The sequence below is a fragment of the Cricetulus griseus genome, chromosome 4 (genome assembly GCF_003668045.3).
Source record: "Cricetulus griseus strain 17A/GY chromosome 4, alternate assembly CriGri-PICRH-1.0, whole genome shotgun sequence".
Classification (NCBI taxonomy): Eukaryota; Metazoa; Chordata; class Mammalia; order Rodentia; family Cricetidae; genus Cricetulus; species Cricetulus griseus.
This window is the reverse complement of record NC_048597.1, coordinates 96,640,294-96,658,793: the sequence shown is the minus strand read 5'-3', so window position 1 is coordinate 96,658,793 and position 18,500 is coordinate 96,640,294. Positions and strand designations below refer to the sequence as shown.

Sequence of the window (18,500 nt, the reverse complement as noted above, 5' to 3'; positions counted from 1 at the left end):
TATGAGGTCCTTAGCAAGTGCTTCTGCTTAATGTTGGATTTCTCTGCCCATAAGGCCAGGAGCCATCTTTTCTTTGCAAATCACCCAGCCTCAGGTATCCTGTCATAGAAACAGGAAATGGAGCAAGCCAAGCTCCTTGCATGCCACTACTAACTTCATCTTGGGTCTTCTGTATGAGTCCCTTCCCCCTCTCCCTTCTTCGCCCTCCTCTCCTTGCTGTCCTGAGGAACAGCATCATATAAATGCATCTAGGGAGAGCTTTCTGGAAGGCCTCCCAGGTAACCTTGTTGATGGGGCAGTCCTTGCCTCTGTGGGAGTTCCATGGTGTGCGTCGTACATCCTTCACTCACTGGCTTTGGTTATCGTAGGTGCCAACTCTGTCCAGGGTAATGTGGTTAGAGGTAAGTGCACCATGTGAACGAGGCAACTGTTTTCAGCTCTTTCCGTCCTTCACAAAGCTACATTTTAGAAGATGGAGGGAGACAAACAACAAAACAAGCTGATGTTGGAGACAAGAACAGAGGGACCACTCAAAGATGACCCGAGGAAACAGCCTCCAAGAAGAGATCTAAGTAAGGAAGTGTTCATACTTTAGAAATCAAGGACTAGAATGTTCCACAAAAAAAGCAACAATGTTTCCAAATACTTAGAAGTGGGATCAGGTCAGCGGGAAATTGAAGGCACACCTAGGAAGGAACAATCCAACTGACATGCCACCATCTTTATTAGATATTTCCCACAAGCTCATGACCACAAAGATAAAGAAAGTTATGGTAGTGTGGTCCGTTCTTTCCTCTCCTCTTCCCATATGTCTGACCGTGCAACCCTGAAATTCTGAACTCTAAGTTTCTCCATTTTAAACTTGAACCACACTCACCTGAGAGCTCACCAAGCAGACTGAGGGTTCCACCCATGTCCCAGAGTGCTGAAGACAGCAAGTCTAGGGAGCTGCTGGAGCAGCAGATGCTGCTGTTGACAGTCTTGACTCCATACAGACAAACGCCACTATAGTCTAAGCAAGGAGAATTCAGCCTCAGCTCTGGGCCTTTGTATGTGGAGAACCCTCTTAAAGCCTGGATGCTGCTCTCCAGCTCTCTGCCTCATCGGCCTGGGTGACTCATGCTTCATGTCTTGTTTCTCTCCTGTTGCGCCAACAGAGAAGAACACTTTGAGCACATCCTCGCCCTCCAGTTTAGCTCATTATATCACAGATCACGTTGGGAGCTAATCTGTAGAATGTGAGTTTATTGAAGGAAGAGAGATTTTCTTTCATGTTGAAATATCAGGTTTTGCAACAGTCCCTGGCATATTGTCTATGCCAAGTAAATTTTGTAAATGTGCTGTGGTAATTAGAAAGGCCCATGACTTGAATTACTTTTCTAGCCATCAGCCATACTTTCTACAGCTCTGGGGCCAGAGGCCCTTGCATGTGGCATTCTACTTAACGTTAATCTCAGCTTCATTTAACGCATGTGCAGATCAACATAACTGGCTTTCCAGGCCACTGCCAACACCTTTTTTTTTTTTTTTTTTTTTTTTTTTTTTTTTTTTTTTTTTTTTGTCTTTCAAGACAGGGTTTCTCTGTGTAGCTTTGGAGCCTATCCTGGCACTCACTCTGGAGACCAGGCTGGCCTTGAACTCACAGAGTTCTGCCTGCCTCTGCCTCCCGAGAGCTGGGATTAAAGGTGTGTGCCACCAATGTCCGGCACCTTTTCTTATTGCTAAGTTTTCTGAAATCAGTGTCTGGCTATGACTTCTGAGTTTTCTGCCTCATCTCTCATGAGACTCCGCCCTTGCCAAGTACCACCAGCTATTGCTGATGTCTGCTCTTTACTACGTTTTTGTTTTTCTCAAACACAGGCTCTAAAAAGCGGTTGATGTACCTCTGGTTCAACATGACAATACAGATGGAGGATACCTTTCACTCAGCCAGAGACCATAGTAGTTTGAATGCTGGATGCTCATGATATAGATACTCTCCCTATACATATCAGCAAACAGCTTTTTTTTCTCTTTTTTTTTTTTCTTTTTCAAGACAGGGTTTCTCTGTGGCTTTGCCTCTGCCTCCCAAGTGCTGGGATTAAAGGCATGCGCCACCACCGCCTAGCTAGCAAACAGCTTTTTATAAGATGTGCCTGCTTCCCAGAGCTGGCCCCTGAACCTGTTCTCTTTTAGGAGCCTGACTGCCCTATACCCAGAATCCGTGTGCTTAGTCATCCCCACTCCCTGCTGGCTGTTGAAGTCTTTGAGTATCACTCTTGGATCCTGGGCTCAGAAAGGCCTAGATTCAAACCACAGTTCTCAATCCAGTACCACTGTGTGGCTTTGAGCAACACAGACCCTCTATCCAAGCCTCAACAGTGACTCACAGCAAGTGCACCCCTGCTGGGTTGGTTGGAGTTGGGGGAGATGGGAGCTGTTGAGTGTTTGGTCCCCTGTAGGTACACAGCAACTACTTGACAGATGCTCACATCTGCTTTATAACAGTGGTTATTTATTCTCCACTATTAAGGTGGTCCTTACGAAGAGACCAAGGAAAGGAAGGCATAAAGAAGCACAAGATAGCTTTCCTAAGAGGGTACTTAGAGATTCTCAAGTACTGAAGCTGCAGCAGCACTGGCAAGGGGTGAGGTATGCACATATATGAGGAAGCATGGATGAAATGGAATTAGGGGAGGGGTCTTTGGTAAATAAATATTTGCTTAATGTAGTTATTCATATTCTCTGATTTGCATTAATAATCTAAACTAAGCTGTAAGCCATCGTCACCCTGTGAGCCATCAGTCTGAAGCTTCTGAGAACCTAGCCCTCACCCTGACTCTAGACTCCACATGGCTCCAGTTGGACAAGGATAGAAAAGCTGCTCTCATTGCTTCATCCAAAGACCTCTTTGAAGGCGGAAGGCTGGAAGATGTAAGCTTATTTCTCAAATTTTCATGCAATGTAGTTGAGAGGGTTTTAACAAAATAGCATTTATCACTTTTCCAGAAACAAAATCCTGTGACACATTTATTAAAATCCTCTCCTTTGCCAAAGAAAAGTCAAAAAGAAAGGTACCCTTGACACGCTGGCTTTCTGACCTCACACCAGTCCCCTGACTTCTCACTGAGCCTGCTTCAAAGGGCACCAGCAAGAACAAACAGGAATCTGTTCTTAAAGCACTTGTTCACAGGAAAGATTAAACGGTCTGGACGTTTTTCTGAGCTGCTGGGTGGGCTGGGACCTGCAGCACATCCAGCCTGGATGTGACACAAACCAAGTTCCCAGCAGTGAAAACAATGCATTAGCAAGCATGCTCATACCACAACATGGACTATCGATTTGTTTGGTAATTACATCTGCAGTATCCAACTCAGGAAGGCGCAAGGAGGGAGGATGGGTTCTACTGCAGAGAGTGGGCCACAACACTTCCTCCTTCCTCAGAGGACAGGAAATTCAATTCTGTCCCCAAAATCTTCTGCTGTGTACCAGGGCACAGAAACAGCCATGGTTTGAGAATTCCTCATTCTTTTTCCCTTAACCAAAGGTCAGTTGCCTTTGTCTTCTACCTCAAAGCATTCTGGGAAAGAATTTTACATTCTGCCTCAAAGCATTCTGGGAGAGAATGCTACATCCTGCCTCAAAGCATTCTGGGAAAGAATTCTATATTCTATGTAGTGAAAAGGAAATAGCACACACAGGACAAAGCTGTCCACATTCAGAAACTACAGCCTATTGTAGAAGCAGAAGGTACTGAGTCCATATTAAATATCTACACATGTGACCCCACCACACATATAAACACAGAGGGGAGCCAATGACAAAAGGGGATGCTTTTAAATGCAAAAATTGGACCCTTATTTCATCTTCTATGTATAAAACTGTAGATCCATCCATCCACATTTACACATTACATAAGCAGATAGATGCCCACAGTGTGGATATGACCACTTCATATTGTTTGAAGGCAGAATGAACTGGGCTACACACCTGTGTGCACAAAGTCTGATGAGTTCCTTGCTGGGAATAGTCCTTCTAGTCTGGGATAAGGCAGTATGGACTATTCCTCACAGACAGATATGACAGTGGACCCAACTGTGCTGGTTAGCTTTAACTGCCAACACTCTAGAATCACCCACAAAGGCATCTCAGTGAAGGACTGTTTAAAGCAAGTGCCTCTTGATGTGTTTATTGGGGATTATCTTGGTTACCTTAATTGAAGTGTGTAGCCAGCCCCAGGACCCCATATGACTATCAACGTCCCATTTCAGCAGGAAGTAACTTGGAGAATGCTACGCCCCCTTTCCCCATTGTTGTCACTTAGGATAGTGTATATACCTAGTTAGGAATAGCTTATGACTTTAGGGTTTAGTTATATTTTACCTTTATACTGTTAAGTTTTAATCCTCTTTTAGACTAAAAGGGGAATTGTAGGGGAAGCTGTAGCCACGCCTTCTTAGGGGCTGGCTACAAGAGTACCTGAGGGCTTGTGAGGGCGTGGTCAGAGTGAGTAGGGGGACTGCGTTTTCGGTTTCAGTTTCTCTTTGCTTCTTGCTGTACAGACTACCACCGGCTGGCTGGTTCTCTCTGTAAGTAAGGCTTTTCCCTATTAAATACCCTTATATTTCTACCTGACTCCGTATTGGTAATTTCTTACTATAGAAGTGGGACAATCTGCCCACTGTGGGTGTCACTGTTCAGTCCATTTGATTTTTATGGGGAGTGTGTGTGTGTGTGTGTGTGTGTGTGTGTGTGTGTGTGTGTGTGTGTGTGTGTGTGTGTTGTGGTGTGTGTGTGTGTGTGTGTGTATGTGTGTGTGTGTGTGTATGTGGTGTGTGTGTGTGTGTGTGTGTGTATGTGTGTGTGTGTGTGTGTATGTGTGTGTGTGTGTGTGTGTGTGTGTGTGTGTGTGTGTGTGTGTGTGTTGTGTGTATGTGTGTGTGTGTGTGTGTGTGTGTGTGTGTGTGTGTGTGTGTGTGTGTGTGGTATGTGTTGTGGGAAAAAGGAAACTAGTAATCACATCACTAACAGTGGCTCTCTGGTATGGTATAAAGGAAGTCAACTTTAAGATTAATTCATTTAAGGGAATCCCAGCAGCCTTTATGTGGTCCAGATGATCAAGTGGAAACTCTGTATAATTTGAGGGTGTTAAAATAGGAGTTCTCAGATCTGAGTAAAGAGACACTGTGGGAGCACTGACCAGCTAACTAACCCAGAGAACAAGTCTCTGATGCTCCCCAGGAGGAACTGGAGCTGTTTGGAGAAATGGTGGATTCCAGATGTGAGTCAGGAGACAGATATGTGGAACATGAAGCATTCTGACATTTCAGAAAGCAAGGAAGCCATGGAAAGCATCCAAGGTGACTTTACAGGCCCAGGCACTCAGGGGAGAGTCTCCTGGATGAAGGGAGATAAGGATTGTCAGTGAGGAAATAGTTGAAACTCATCACATATGCTTACACTCATGAATTCCTCATGAAGATGAACAAAGTACCTTGGAAGGATGGCAATGCTTTACTTATTATTTTATAAACTAAGAAACAGGTGGAAAGGGCTAGTATCTACTCTCTGTGCTTGTATGCTATGTGTGTGCATTTTCACATGGCGGAGTGGACATGCTTGTGTGCATGTGACATGTAGAGGTCAGAGGCAATCTCAGGTGTCATTCCTTAGATTCCATTAACCTTTTTACTTTACTAATTAATTAGTTCATTATTCTTAGGTGGGGTATCTTACTGGCCTGAGACTCTCCAAACAGCCCTCTCCACTGACCAAGGACACCTAGAAATCTGTCTGTCTCCACTTTCCCTGCCTGAGATCACAAGAACACAATACCACACTTGGCTTTTCTAAAGTGGGTTCTGAGGCTCAAACTAGGGTCCCCAAGCTGACACAGCAAACACTTTACCAACTGAACCATCTCCTCAGGCCCTATTTGCCCTTTTGTAGACTGCTGCTTCTAGAGTTACCAAATCATCAATGAGGGCTATTTCTCTCTGGAAAAATTCCATCTGATACATGAAAAATAAATGATAGTTTTGAATAGCATTGGTTTGCAGACTTGGTGATAATAGCCATTGTCAGGTAGCATCACAAGAAAAGGCAAAACCCACACATTGCTCACTATCTGGGGGGATTTCTTTTGAATTTAAATTTGATTACACTCTTACCACACTTTGCAGGGTACAGAAAGTGCAGAGAGACTTGCCTGTCATGTCACAGCAGAACACAGATGATGGGAACAGCCAAATTTCTTGTTGACAATGAAGTAGAAGGGGAGGGAGCTGTGCACAGTGTGGAGGTGCCCTGGTTAGTCCTAATGGTCACTGTGACACAACCTACAGGCACCTGCAAAGAGGGAACCTCAATGGAGGAGTCACTCCGATCTGATGATCTGATTGGTCTGTGAGGTGTCTCTGGGGCAATGTCTTGATTGCTAATTGATGTAGGAGGGCCCAGCTGTCTGTGAGTTGCCATTCCCCATGCAGGTGGGTCTAGCTGAGCCTGAACTGGTGAGCTAATAAACAGCTTCCGCCATGGTTTCTGCTTCGGTTCTGTCTTGAGTTCCTGACCTGACTGACTTCCCTTGAAGATGGTGGTGACATGGACTGGTAAGCCAAACAAACCCTATCCTCCCCTTGTTGAGAGTGCTTTGCCATGGCAACAGAAATGAAACCAGAACATGGAGGGGACAGGGTGGAGTGGGGGGAGGAAACATCAAGGGAAAACTCCAGACAGAAGGATGCCTAGAGAGTATGCCATTCATCCACATCAAAAGGTTCTTATTTGACCTTGTTGGTCAGCATTCCATCGCTGTGACAAAATCCACCAGAAATTCTGTCAATGCCCACTTCTCCCAGTGTTTTCTTGGCATTTGGTTTGTTTGTTTGTTTGTTTGAACTGGTAATTTGAAGGAGCATCTCTCCAGCCTCACTTAGTGAAGACCTGGTTCCCAGTGGAACAATGTTAGAGGACTGTGAATGTGCTCTTCAAAGGACTACTGGGATTTTGACTATGCACAATGCACGTGCACACACATACACGCACATAAAATCAAGAAAGCATACTCAAGATGCCAGTATTGATAAATAAGTGTTAGGATATGGTATCATATTCAGCATTAATAAATGAGTGTCAGTTTTGTCTAATATGTTGCTAAAGTGTGTTTACACAAAGAAGACATTTTAGAAAGAAAAACTAGGATGAGTTGGGCAACCCTAATACAAAACCCCTAAATCTGGGATTTCGGTTTGGGGTTTATTTTTTCTTTTTATAGCATTTTAAACTTCAGAGTTTGGAATGAGGGATGCTCAGACTGTAACATTTATACAAACATTTAAGAATATGGAAAACTGATCTCTGAAACATGTCTAGCCCCAAGCATTTCTGATGAGGAACATCCAATTTCTTCCCCGAATTGGTAATGGAAGGTCACTATAAAAGTTAACTCAGTGCAAGCAAATGATGCCACTAAATTCTAGTTATCTAGGGAACTTTCCTACTCTTAGGGAGGAAGTGGTGAGATATTTATTCAAGCAAGACATTTTAGGAAAAAGCAAGGCCTGGAGGTGGTATCTGGGCATGAATCTGGGGCTGGGAGCACAGTGGACACCCTCATGGTGGTGCTCTCTCTGACGGGTTACCTCCAGATGCTTCTCGGGTATGCCTCTCGGGTCCCAAAGCACCTGGCTTTTGGAATCACTATATCATTGACTATTAAAACATACCATAATAGCATGGCTCTCTGATTCTTCTGCTCAAGAGTAAATGGAGACTTGTGCTCCAGTTTCATTGCAAGGAGCATGAGCTTCCGTCGCCGGCTCCTTCACTTGGCTCCATTCCTTTCCCCGCTATGTTCTCTGGGTGCACCCAGCACGTCCCCCATGTGAGTCTGAACCCTTCTCACACTAGGCAGCTTCGTCTTCCCACTTGCCACCCCAGTTTAGATGCCACTGAATGCAGAGGTTTCACCTCCTGACACCCAGCTTGGTTAAAGGCTCCAGATCTCCAGCTTCACTTTATTTTACCGTGAGACATGGTGTTTGGTGTTTGTTGATTGAACATTTAGCAACCCCCTGCCATTGGACTGTAACTCCACAAGAACAGCATTTATTTTTGTCCCCACCCAAGTGCTAGGCTCAGTGTACACCTTCACAAGGGAACATAAAAACCATATTACAGGCCATTGGGTAGGGGATGCTGGATCATACAGACTCTGCAAGTCAAACTAACTGAGTTAATGTGCCCATTGTCCTTGTCTTGCTGAGTGTCCTTACACATCTACTTCAACTCTCTGTGCATCCATTTCCTGATTAATAGTAGACTCTAATTCACAAGGGCTTTTCTATCACAAAATGAGTTACTATTCACAATCCACTTAAAGGGTACCTGATGCTGAATCTTACACATTCCTGTACTATTCTAGCTACATAGTGCTATTTGCAGTCAAACATGCACATGGAAGATAGAAAGTTTAGTTCTTTTTACTAAATTTTGGTTACAGGGATACATACCACACCAGTAAACACTTGGAGTGTTGTACTGATGTAATATGGAGGTGTGATGTAACCTCACTGCCTCAAAGCTAGTATGATATGAATCTTGTGCTGTTATCACTCCAAAATAGGATGTACTCATTAAGCCAGAATTCCTACTGTGTCCCAGCACTGTACCAGACATTGGTGACACAGAGAAGAGACAAACAGGAGACTACACAATCAGGGACAGGAGGCTCCTGGCTCATCCATGTTCATTCAAGGACATTTAGGGTCTAGAAGAGGATGGGCAGCAGAGGTGGGATTCAGATTGGACACAGTAGAATTTTCAAGAGGTGGTGATCAGGAAACTCTGGGTAGTACTGGTTTGACTTTTCATTCCCCCTAAACCCCTGTATGAGGAAATAAAGAATCTCATAATTTGAATGGTTTTAGTGAGGTCCTGGGTAATGCCACAGAGACAGATTGATCTCATTATCATATTTCCCATTATCTCTGTAATTATTTGACTCTTTCGCTGTTCACTGGACTTTTGGAAATGGATGTAGACTGTCAAGGTCTCTGAAGTCCCTCCATACACGCAGATGGTGATTGGTGCCACTGTGTTCAGAGAAGTATTGGGTACAGAGAGGTTAAGGGAGTCTCTCCAAGGTAACACAGTATTGTCAGCAAGGCTGAATTGGAACTCAGAATGTGAGCCACTACCTCCCAGAGTCGGAGATGCTGCCTAAGGGACATGGAAGCATAGCAATCCCTTCAGCTGTGGCTGTAGGGGTGCCTAGATGTACAGATTCTAGAATCTCTTCGGCCGGCTCTCCTTTTGCAAATGAAGGGATAACACCACTAGGTACAGAGGCACCCTGTAGGAGTCGGTGGAAATGGATATTTACAAGTACTGCCAGCTCTAAGTCACCAGTAAAGTCTATCTAGATATTAGTGTTGGGGAGCATTCTGAAGTCTGGTCCCAGGAGTTTGAGTCAGAATTATCAATGTGTTCCAGTGACAACACAGAGGATAAACACCAGTTGTGCCACACCTGTGTTCACTAACCAACACACTGATGCATCTCAGCTCCTTGGGTGGCTCACTGACCCCTGGGGAAATGGAGATGCCCTGTGAAGGAGACAAAGATGTGCAGGGATGGCTCTGCTGTATAAAAGTTACATTAGAGGCCCTAGCCCTACTGTTTAAGTAGGTGTGATAAATAGAGAAAAGAGACGCATGTTAGGCAATGAGGTCAGAGGATGAATTGGATTGTGATGTCGTTCAGGAATGGAATATGTCTTATCTTTGAACCCATTATATCCAGGACAATGTCCCACCAAGATGCAAGAGCAGGCCTCAGTTTACGACCTGGCAGAAGTGCCAACAGCATCAACCGTCTGATGGACAATTATAATGAACTAGACCCAGAGCTAAGTCCCTCTTGAGTCATGATTGATTTAACCCTTACAACAGTCATATGAAATATGCATTATTGTCTCCATTTCTCAGGTAGAAAAACTGAGTCAGGATTTAATTCCTCCCCCAAGGTCATGCAATTAAAAGCTGAGCTTCATGCCCAGCTCAATCTGACGCCAGAGGCTGTGCTTTTAGCCTTTAATAATAATTGATTTTCTTTACTACACTATTTTCCAGACTTCTTTGAAGCCTGTATACCGCAATGATTCTGTTAATCCTCCCAGACAGTCTATTTAAGCCCCAAATATTCAGTCTTTGTAGAATTTCACGTAAGACTGGTCTGGTAGTAGTAGGTTATCATCCAAGAGACTTCATGTGGCATATTGAAATGGAAGCTTCAGCAAGAGTTATGGTTCTGCACTGTGTACTTGACCACACTTGAAGCATGTCTCTGTCGATAAAGTGTCTCCAGAAGGCTTAATGGAAGAGGGAGAACCCCTCTTGAGTATGGATGGAATTGTCCCATGGACCTGCAGTCCCAGACTTTGGAGAAAAGATTTTAAAAATAAAAAAAAAAACAAAGATGATCTGCAGCGTTCCTCTCCCTCTGTGACTTGGATGGAATAGGACCAGCTGCCTCACACATTGCCAGGCTTTCCCCCATCATGGTGGTCGCAAACTGTGAGCCAGATAAGCCTTCCTCTCTTAGTTTGCTTCTTGCTGTGGATTTGGTCCCAGTAACAAGACAACTAATACAAACATTGAGGAGACTCCTTCAATCTTATCCAACTAGAAATGGCAGGGATGAGACTGGCAGTCTGAGTTCCAAGCCCTGTCTTGTGAGAAGAGGTGCCCAACTTGGAAACCACAGGATTTGGAAACCACTCTGTGCTTCTAAGCACAGGCTCGCTGGTATCTGGTATACTGCATAGTTCCAGCCTGGGATGCCAACTATCCCCAGAATTCCCTCCGTACCCAATCACTGTATTTTCCCCATAGTTCCACTATTCTACTAGAGGCGCATGGGGACACCGCTTGGCCATCCTACACTTCTGCTTCCTCATCCTCACACAAGTAAGAGAAGCATCTTCTCCCACCTCACCTTCCTGTTCTGAGTTTCCAAAGAAGCAAGGATGCCCTTCTAGGTGCTTTTCTGAGATACCAGGTAAGAAGAGAGGGCATAGTTGAGTTGGGGAGGTGGCTCCATAGTTTAGAGTGCTTGTTGCTTTTCCTGAGGACCAGAGTTCAAATCCCAGAACCCACATTGGGACCACCTTTAACTCTAGTCCTGAATAAATCTGGCACCCTTTTCTGAGTTATTGGCACAGTCTCACATGTGGCATACACCACACACTTCCACACTAAGGATAAAATAAATCTTTTTTATTAAAGGGCAGGCACACCTCTAAAAGGTTGATTGGTGAGGTTGGGTCCCACCTACCTCTGTTTCCCAAAAGTGAGTCATTTCATACCCAAATGTCATGACTAAGGATCTCTTTAAATATCCAAGGCTAAGAAAGGAGCCAGCTCTCTGGCATTTAAAAGTGACAGCAAACTAAGGGAGGGTAATGACTAAAGGCAGTCTAAGAATTGGGATTTTGAATGCAATGGATCAGGGAGCGAGCAGTGGAAAGTTCACTCCCCAATTTACCTTTCTGTTTCCTCATATCTCCCAATCCCAAGCCCAGCTCAACTCCTGGCCCGTCTACTCCCTTTAAAAGCCAACAAATGCACTTCTAGTTATTGACCAGAAGGGGTCACTGAGGAGCGAGCAGAGCCCTGGGCACTCCTAAACCAGTATACAGCCATCTATCGCACACAAACCCATCCAGCAGCCTTTTCCAGACCAATACTCGCTCCTTTATTCCTGTGTTCTGGCTTTTCTCGCCCTATTTTTTTCTCTCCTCTTCCCCCTTTACCCGTCTCTGTACCTCCTCTTCTTTTGCAAAGAATTTATGAAGTCCACACTCATGTTGGGGGGGGGGGTGTCTTCGGTTCATCCTGCTACTGGGTCTACGAGAATTAAAGATTTTTCTTTTCCCTCTTCAGGGTGGGACCCGGTGTCAGTGTTTGGAGGTCCTTAAGACTTAGTGAAGGCTCCTTCTAGGAGTTTCAAACTCTGGAGGTAGGCGAAAGTGGTTTCTATACCAAGTATTAAAAGGCTCCAAGAGAGAAATGGGCTGGAGGATCCATCCCAGTAGGATGTGTCCCCTAAGGAAAACCCTAAGGTAAAACATTGTTGTCTACATCTTGCGTTTTTGGAGTTTAAGATTCTGAGCCTCTGCTGGGATTGGGGGGAAGTGGGGAGGTAGAAGATGGAAAAACCTAAAAGTTACTAACTCCTTGTAATCCTCACTCCCCGCCAACACCCCCCTTCCCCAGCGCTTTCTTTGCCAAATCGGACTGCCGCTTCACACACAAGCTGCGGGTTCTCAGGGGGAGGGGGGAAGGGGTGGGGGAGGGGCATGGGCTTTGGCAGCGGGGACGCGAGGCAGGCCGGCTGCAAGGCACAAAAGAGATATCCTTTACAGCGCCGCGGGCACAGATGTGACGCTGCGCCCCTCTGCGGGTGGGGGCCGGCTCGACAGATGGCCAGAAACCGTGCTGGCGATGGATTGTCCATCAAATGGCATTTTCTGGATGGGGGACGGAGGGAGCCCACGGCCCCCAAGCATAAAGAGGAATATAGGGTCACCCCCACTTTGCAGACCTCAGCAGTCCTTCCCAGAAGTGGGGAGGGTGAAGGCAGGTTGGCGTGGGTGAATAGGTGGGGCTGTTTTTACTAGCTCCCTCAACGGAAGATGCCTCTAAGTCTTGCAAAGGGATAGGGAGGTGGCTCAGCCCCCGGGAGTGCGCAAGCAAGGGTTGAGGGGAAGGCCTACGATGACGGAGGAGGGCTGGGACGAGGTTGTCCAACTTGGTTCTGTTCCGGGTGCTGAGGTCTCTTAGAGAGGTCAGAACAGCAACTCAGCGGCCACCGAGCCTTGGAGACAAGCGCACGCCCCGCCCTTTCTCCTCCCCAGACCTGCGGGCTTTTGTTATGCAGATGGCGGCGGGAGGCTGAGCCACAGAAGGAGGGGTTGCTGGGGAAGGAGGAGACCGAGAAAGGGAGGGAGTAAAGTACAGCTCGCGCGACCAGCCTCCTCTTCCAACGTCACATTGTGCAAGAGACAAAACCCGGGCGCGCTGGAGCTCACACGCGCACGCACGGCAGACGCCCCGGTCGCCTCCTCTCTGTTCTTTGCGCGATAGAGAAAGCCGGCCCAGCTTTGCTTTGCTGAGGACGCGGAGCTCAGCCGGCTCCCAGCGCAGCTTAGAGCCAAGCCAGGAGGTGAACCCAGCCGGGGGACCACCTTCAATCTCCTCTGCCTGGCCAGCCTGAGACGTCCCATTCTATCCCATCCCCCCTGCTCCCCGCACAGAACTCTGATCGCTCCCCTCCCCACCCCACCCCTTGGGGGTTTCTCGCGGACAGCGCCCCGGAGCCCAGGGCGTGTCATCGGGTTTGGAATCCACATTTCAGCACTTCGGACAGCGCCCCGGTCTCTCGGACTCCTCCGGCTTTCAGGATGGCGAGCCTTCAGCAGGGTGAGAAACAGCTGTTTGAGAAGTTCTGGAAAGGGACCTTCAAAGCGGTGGCCACTCCACGTCCCGAGAGCATCATCGTTGCCAGTATCACAGCCCGCAAGCCACTGCCAAGGTAATGACCTCGTTCGTGGGCTGGGGACATTGGAAGGTTCCCCCTTTTATTGTCTGCGCCCCCGAATCTTGACAGGTGGACGCAGGCATCTGGGCCAGGGTGCCTGGACCATGCCCATCATACCCAGTATCTCACGCTGGAACACGGGGGATATTCGCTTGAGTAAGGAAGAGGCTGTTGAAAGGGGACAGAATTCTTTGGCAGGGAACAACACTCCCACAGACTCCGCACCTCCTATGCAAAAACCCCTTTGCTTTCTTAGGGTGGGCGGTGTGGCTCGGGTATGTACTTGACTGAAAACTTTTCCAGCTATCACCAAGCCCATAGGTTTGGGGGGCAAAGAGTGATGGATTTGAGGTGCTGGAGGATGCTGTACAAAACATGAACTCAGCTCAGACAGTGTTCAGAGAGTGTATTTTAACCCTCAGCTCAGAAACTAGTGGGCTCTGGGCTCTGGACTCTGAACGTTTGACAAAAGCCCATATGCTATTCCTTCAAATACACCCCAAACAGCACCCTCCTCCATGCTTAGCTGAGGCTGCTGCTGCTGTTGAATTATTTTTTCCTCTCCAGCATCCAAAACCAAGACTGTGAGCTCAAAGTCAGCATGAGGGTAATTGTGGAAGTTTTGTTTTATTTTTAAGAATCTGGTGGCTTAGAACTTTGGAATGAGTTGTGTTCCTGGGGTGTTGCTAAAAAAATGACGGGAGGGGGGAATAAGAGAAGAAATAAGAGGTAGGAAAACAAGAGCAGGATGTAGGGTGAAGAGGATTTGGGCGGGGGGACACACAGAAGCCTTCCATGGCAGAGGAAAACCCAGTGTTTTCTTAGACCGTTAGATTTAGAAGAGTTTGAGATGAAGGCTGTGGCCTCTGTCAGGGAAAATCAAGGCTGTATGAAAACTCATCTCTTGGTGCTGCTGGCTGAGTGGTTCTGAGAGTTAAAGGGAAGAAGTGGGTCTTGGGGGGACCACTTGCAGGATTGATTAATCCTGGCAGGCAGCATTAGGGAATAGATTGAAAACATGTCTGGGAAAGAGATGCTGACAGAATGCCTGGTCTAGCAGCAACTAAGACTGAACTTTCCGGCAAGTATGGGGTCGACAAAGGTTGATTGGAGAAAAATATCTGAAAAGAGCAAACCCACACCCAGGAACTTTTCTTTGTTACGGCTGAGGCTCAGACAGGTCTTTAGACAAATGGAGCATCCTACATGGGGAATGGATGGACAGGAAGCAGGAGAGACCAGGAGAATGTGGAGCCTGTAAGCAGAGGCCAGCTTATGCACAGGAGAGGGGGGAAGCCCACTGATAGGGGCTGGAGAAGGGTGTGTGTGACATCAAATGTCATTAAAACTGGTGCGTGTCTGCTTGCTCAGAGGTTCTTTGTAGAGAGTTTGACGTCAGCGCTTTTATTTTCCTGGTCTTCTGCCACCGGCTTCACCTTCTTGCTTCTACTGTTGGCACATCAGTGGTGTACTGGCCAGAGAAAATGGCCTTGCTGGAGGAACCAGGGGGAATTTGTCTGGTGACAGAAGTATTTGGTCCACAGTTTTCTCTCTAATTTAGGGGTACATTGGGAAGGAAAACAGGTTCTTATGCTGTTTTAATTTAGAAAAGTGTCCCTAATATTAGCACACTTAGAATCTTCATGGTTCTGCATTTCTGTCTGTCTGCCTGCCTGTCTGTCTAACTGTCTGAATCCACCAACATGCCATTTTTTCCCAAATAGCTTCAGTCATATGAATTGACTGAGAGGCATTCTAGCCCTACAGCTTTTATTAATTTCCATTTCATCTGTGTATGGCTTTTACAAGAGTTCCATATACCCTCAGTATTTTCTTCCCTTTATGTGTTTTAATGTCCTGGGTTTCTATCCTCCTTGACAACACCCTTGAAGTTTATGTCAGAGTTCTAGAAGCTCTTGATTGATATTATACAAGAATACTTCTATGATTGACAGCTCCTCTCTGTAGAACACATTATGGTCTGGAGATGTGTTATCTAATCCCAGGAAGAGATTGAAGGGAGCATTTATACCCAGGGCCCCAGAAAGACCTGGGCTTGGTTTTGTTTCAACAGACTAACTGTAAGACCGAATTATCCCCATTCTCACCCACATCAGCTGCAAGCAGCAGCAATGGGCAGTTCCAGTTCCCTTCCCATGCTCTGTATCACTGAAGGGTGCAAATGTCATGTTTCCAAAGGAAAAAGGAGAAAGATGCTGCATAGCTTCAGCGGTGACTCTTTTTGAGACAAGCTATGGACTTGTTCTCATCAGAAATGTTTAGTTATTTGAGCCAAGCCCAGTTCAGTCAGAGGATGGGCACAACCCATGCCTGTGGGACGATCCAGGAGGCGTGAGTGAACCACTAGCCAATCCTGTTGGTTACACACTTAATATTCGATTATAGATGAGGGTCCCTCCCCTGGATGAGCCTCTCCAGGATATGGTAAGTCTCTGGCTGAAGGTAATGTAGCACTAGGACTGAGGTATGCATTTTAAGTTGTTGATTCCACAGTAGCATGTGTATGACGGACAATTGCTTTCTAAGCAGAATGCCCGCTTGGCCCCTCCCCTCCCCACCCCTAGTGTGAGGCATTCTTGATGAGGCAAGAGTTTTATCACGTATCAAATTTTGAACAGATGTCTGGCTCAAATGGAATGGCAGAGCACAGTGAGATGCCGGGTACATAGTGATTGCTTAAGTCACTGACATGTCAGAGAACCTGGGGTCCTGTCCTGAATCTATACCTCACCAAACACATTTGTCAGTCTGAAAATAAGATCTGCACCTATCACTATCGAAGCCTGTGTGAGGACCGGGCCAGGTGAAACTCTGCAATGTGTGTGGCATACAGTGCTTGCTCGATAGACCTTTGTCCTATAAGGAAGCTCATGGTGGCTAAAAGGAAACACAAACTCTCTGGTTCTGTTTCATTTCTCCCTCAAATAATGCTGACAATTGACATTTTGAAAGTTCAGCTCTGGACAGGCTACTAAATTCAGGTGAAATTAATACATGTGAGGTCAAGTGGGGATAACCGCCCGTAGTTCCCTCTCTGTGTGAGTGGCTTAATTTTTCTTCCTCTTACTGTGATAAAATACCCCCAAAAGCAACTCAAGGGAGAAAGGGTTTATTTCAGCTCATAGTCCAAGGGTCTAGAACCACATGGTGGGGAACTCAAGAGGGTAGGAACTATGGGCAACTGATCACACTGACTCCATAACCAAGGACAGAGTGATAACACTCCGGCCCGGCTCCCACAGCTCCAACCTAGGGAATGGTGTCATCCACTGTGGTGGTTTTCCCACTTCCATGAATCTAATGAAGGTCATTTCCCATGGGCTTCCCAGAGGCCCCTCCCAGTGATTCTAGCTCTCATTAGATTGACAACTGAGATCAACCAGCATGGAAGGGTTACTTTTTTCCTCTCTGGTTGTTGAGTTGGGGGTTGGGCACAGTGAAATCTGGATTCTGAATTGATCCATAAACACCTTATAGAATATCCTGTGCAGCAGAGGAGTGATGGCACACACCTTTAATCCCAGCACTCAGGAGGCAGAGGCAGGCAGATCTCTGTGAGTTTGAGGCCAGCCTGGTCTACAGAGTGACTTCTGGGACAGGCTCCAAAGCTACAGAGAAACCCTGTCTTAAAAAAAAAAAAGAATAGCCTTTTGTTTTTACAGGAAACATTGGGAATTGGCAGCCTTAAACTCCCCCCTTTAAATGCCATACTCTCACCTGAGTTTTATCAAATCTATAGTAATTATATAATTTATAGTTCACATCAATAATTCCTTAAGAACAAAATAGGAAACCCAGTCTTGGTGGTGGACACCTGCAGTGCCACACTCAGGTCATTGAAGCAGGAGGATTCTAAGTTCACCATCAGTCTGGATGGCATGGTGAGACCCCGAGAGAGGGGATGGGGCAGGAAAAGTAAGAAAGAAACCAAGGGGAGAAGAAAGAAAAGAAAAGGATCATCTAGTTTGCTTCTCTGTTGCTGATCATATGTGACATTGGGGGAAAGAGTGTTTCCTCTCAAACTCCCAAGTCACACTCCATCACTGAAGGAAGTCAAGGCAGGAACTCAAACAGGGCAGGAACCTGGAGGCAGGAGGTGATGCAGAGGCCATGGAGGGAAGCTACTTACTGGCTTGCTCACCATGGCTTTTTCAGCCTGCTTTCTTATAGAACCCAGGACCGCCAGCCCAGAGATGGCCCCACCCTCAGTGGTCTATACCCTTCTTTATTAATCATTAATCAATGAAATGCCATCAGAGGTCTTGCCTACAGTCCAATATGAGGGAGGCAGTTCCTAAATTGAGACTGCCTCTTCTTCCCAGGTGACTCTGGGATGTGTCAAGTTGACAGCTGAAGCTGAGTAAAACAGAGGGACACACACACACACACACACACACACACACACACAGAGAGAGAGAGAGAGAGAGAGAAAGAGAGAGAGAGAGAGAGAGAGAGGCTGGAAGGGGGAGAGAGGGAGAAAGAGAGAAAGGCAGGAATGTGAGTAACTATTTAGAATGAAAATTCTAACAGGGATGATCCTAAGAAAAACAAAACAAGTTCAGCACAGTCAGACCTCGACATATAATACCTGGCAGGACACCCCCACACACACCCCAGGAATCAATAATGTCAAAGACATACAGGAGACCTCGCTCATAACCCCATAAAGGAGAGTTGCATTGTTAGATGTCCCCTTAATTCCTTTGTTAATCTCTCAGCCTCAAAAAGTTTGTACCTAAGAAGTCCATGATCAGCGGAAAACCCTGCCTTTGAAGCAGCTCAAACTGTAATAATCATATCGATAAATAGCCGTAGCTGGGGACTTAATGAACATGTAAAAATCATTAGGAATTAGCATATGAATTGTTTGCGGATGTGTGAGTGTTTGTTAAGGGCTA

The 18,500-nt window shown here is 46.2% G+C and overlaps 1 protein-coding gene across 1 annotated transcript in view; it reads left to right on the top strand.

Moving 5' to 3' along the window:
* Nucleotides 1–13,444: 13,444 nt before the first annotated feature.
* Srrm4 (serine/arginine repetitive matrix 4) overlaps nucleotides 13,445–18,500 on the top strand; it is a 149,101-nt gene continuing 144,045 nt past the window's right edge. The window contains exon 1 of the mRNA XM_035443262.1: nucleotides 13,445–13,575. Coding sequence (XP_035299153.1) covers nucleotides 13,445–13,575 — 131 coding nt within the window. The remainder of the gene's footprint in view (nucleotides 13,576–18,500) is intronic.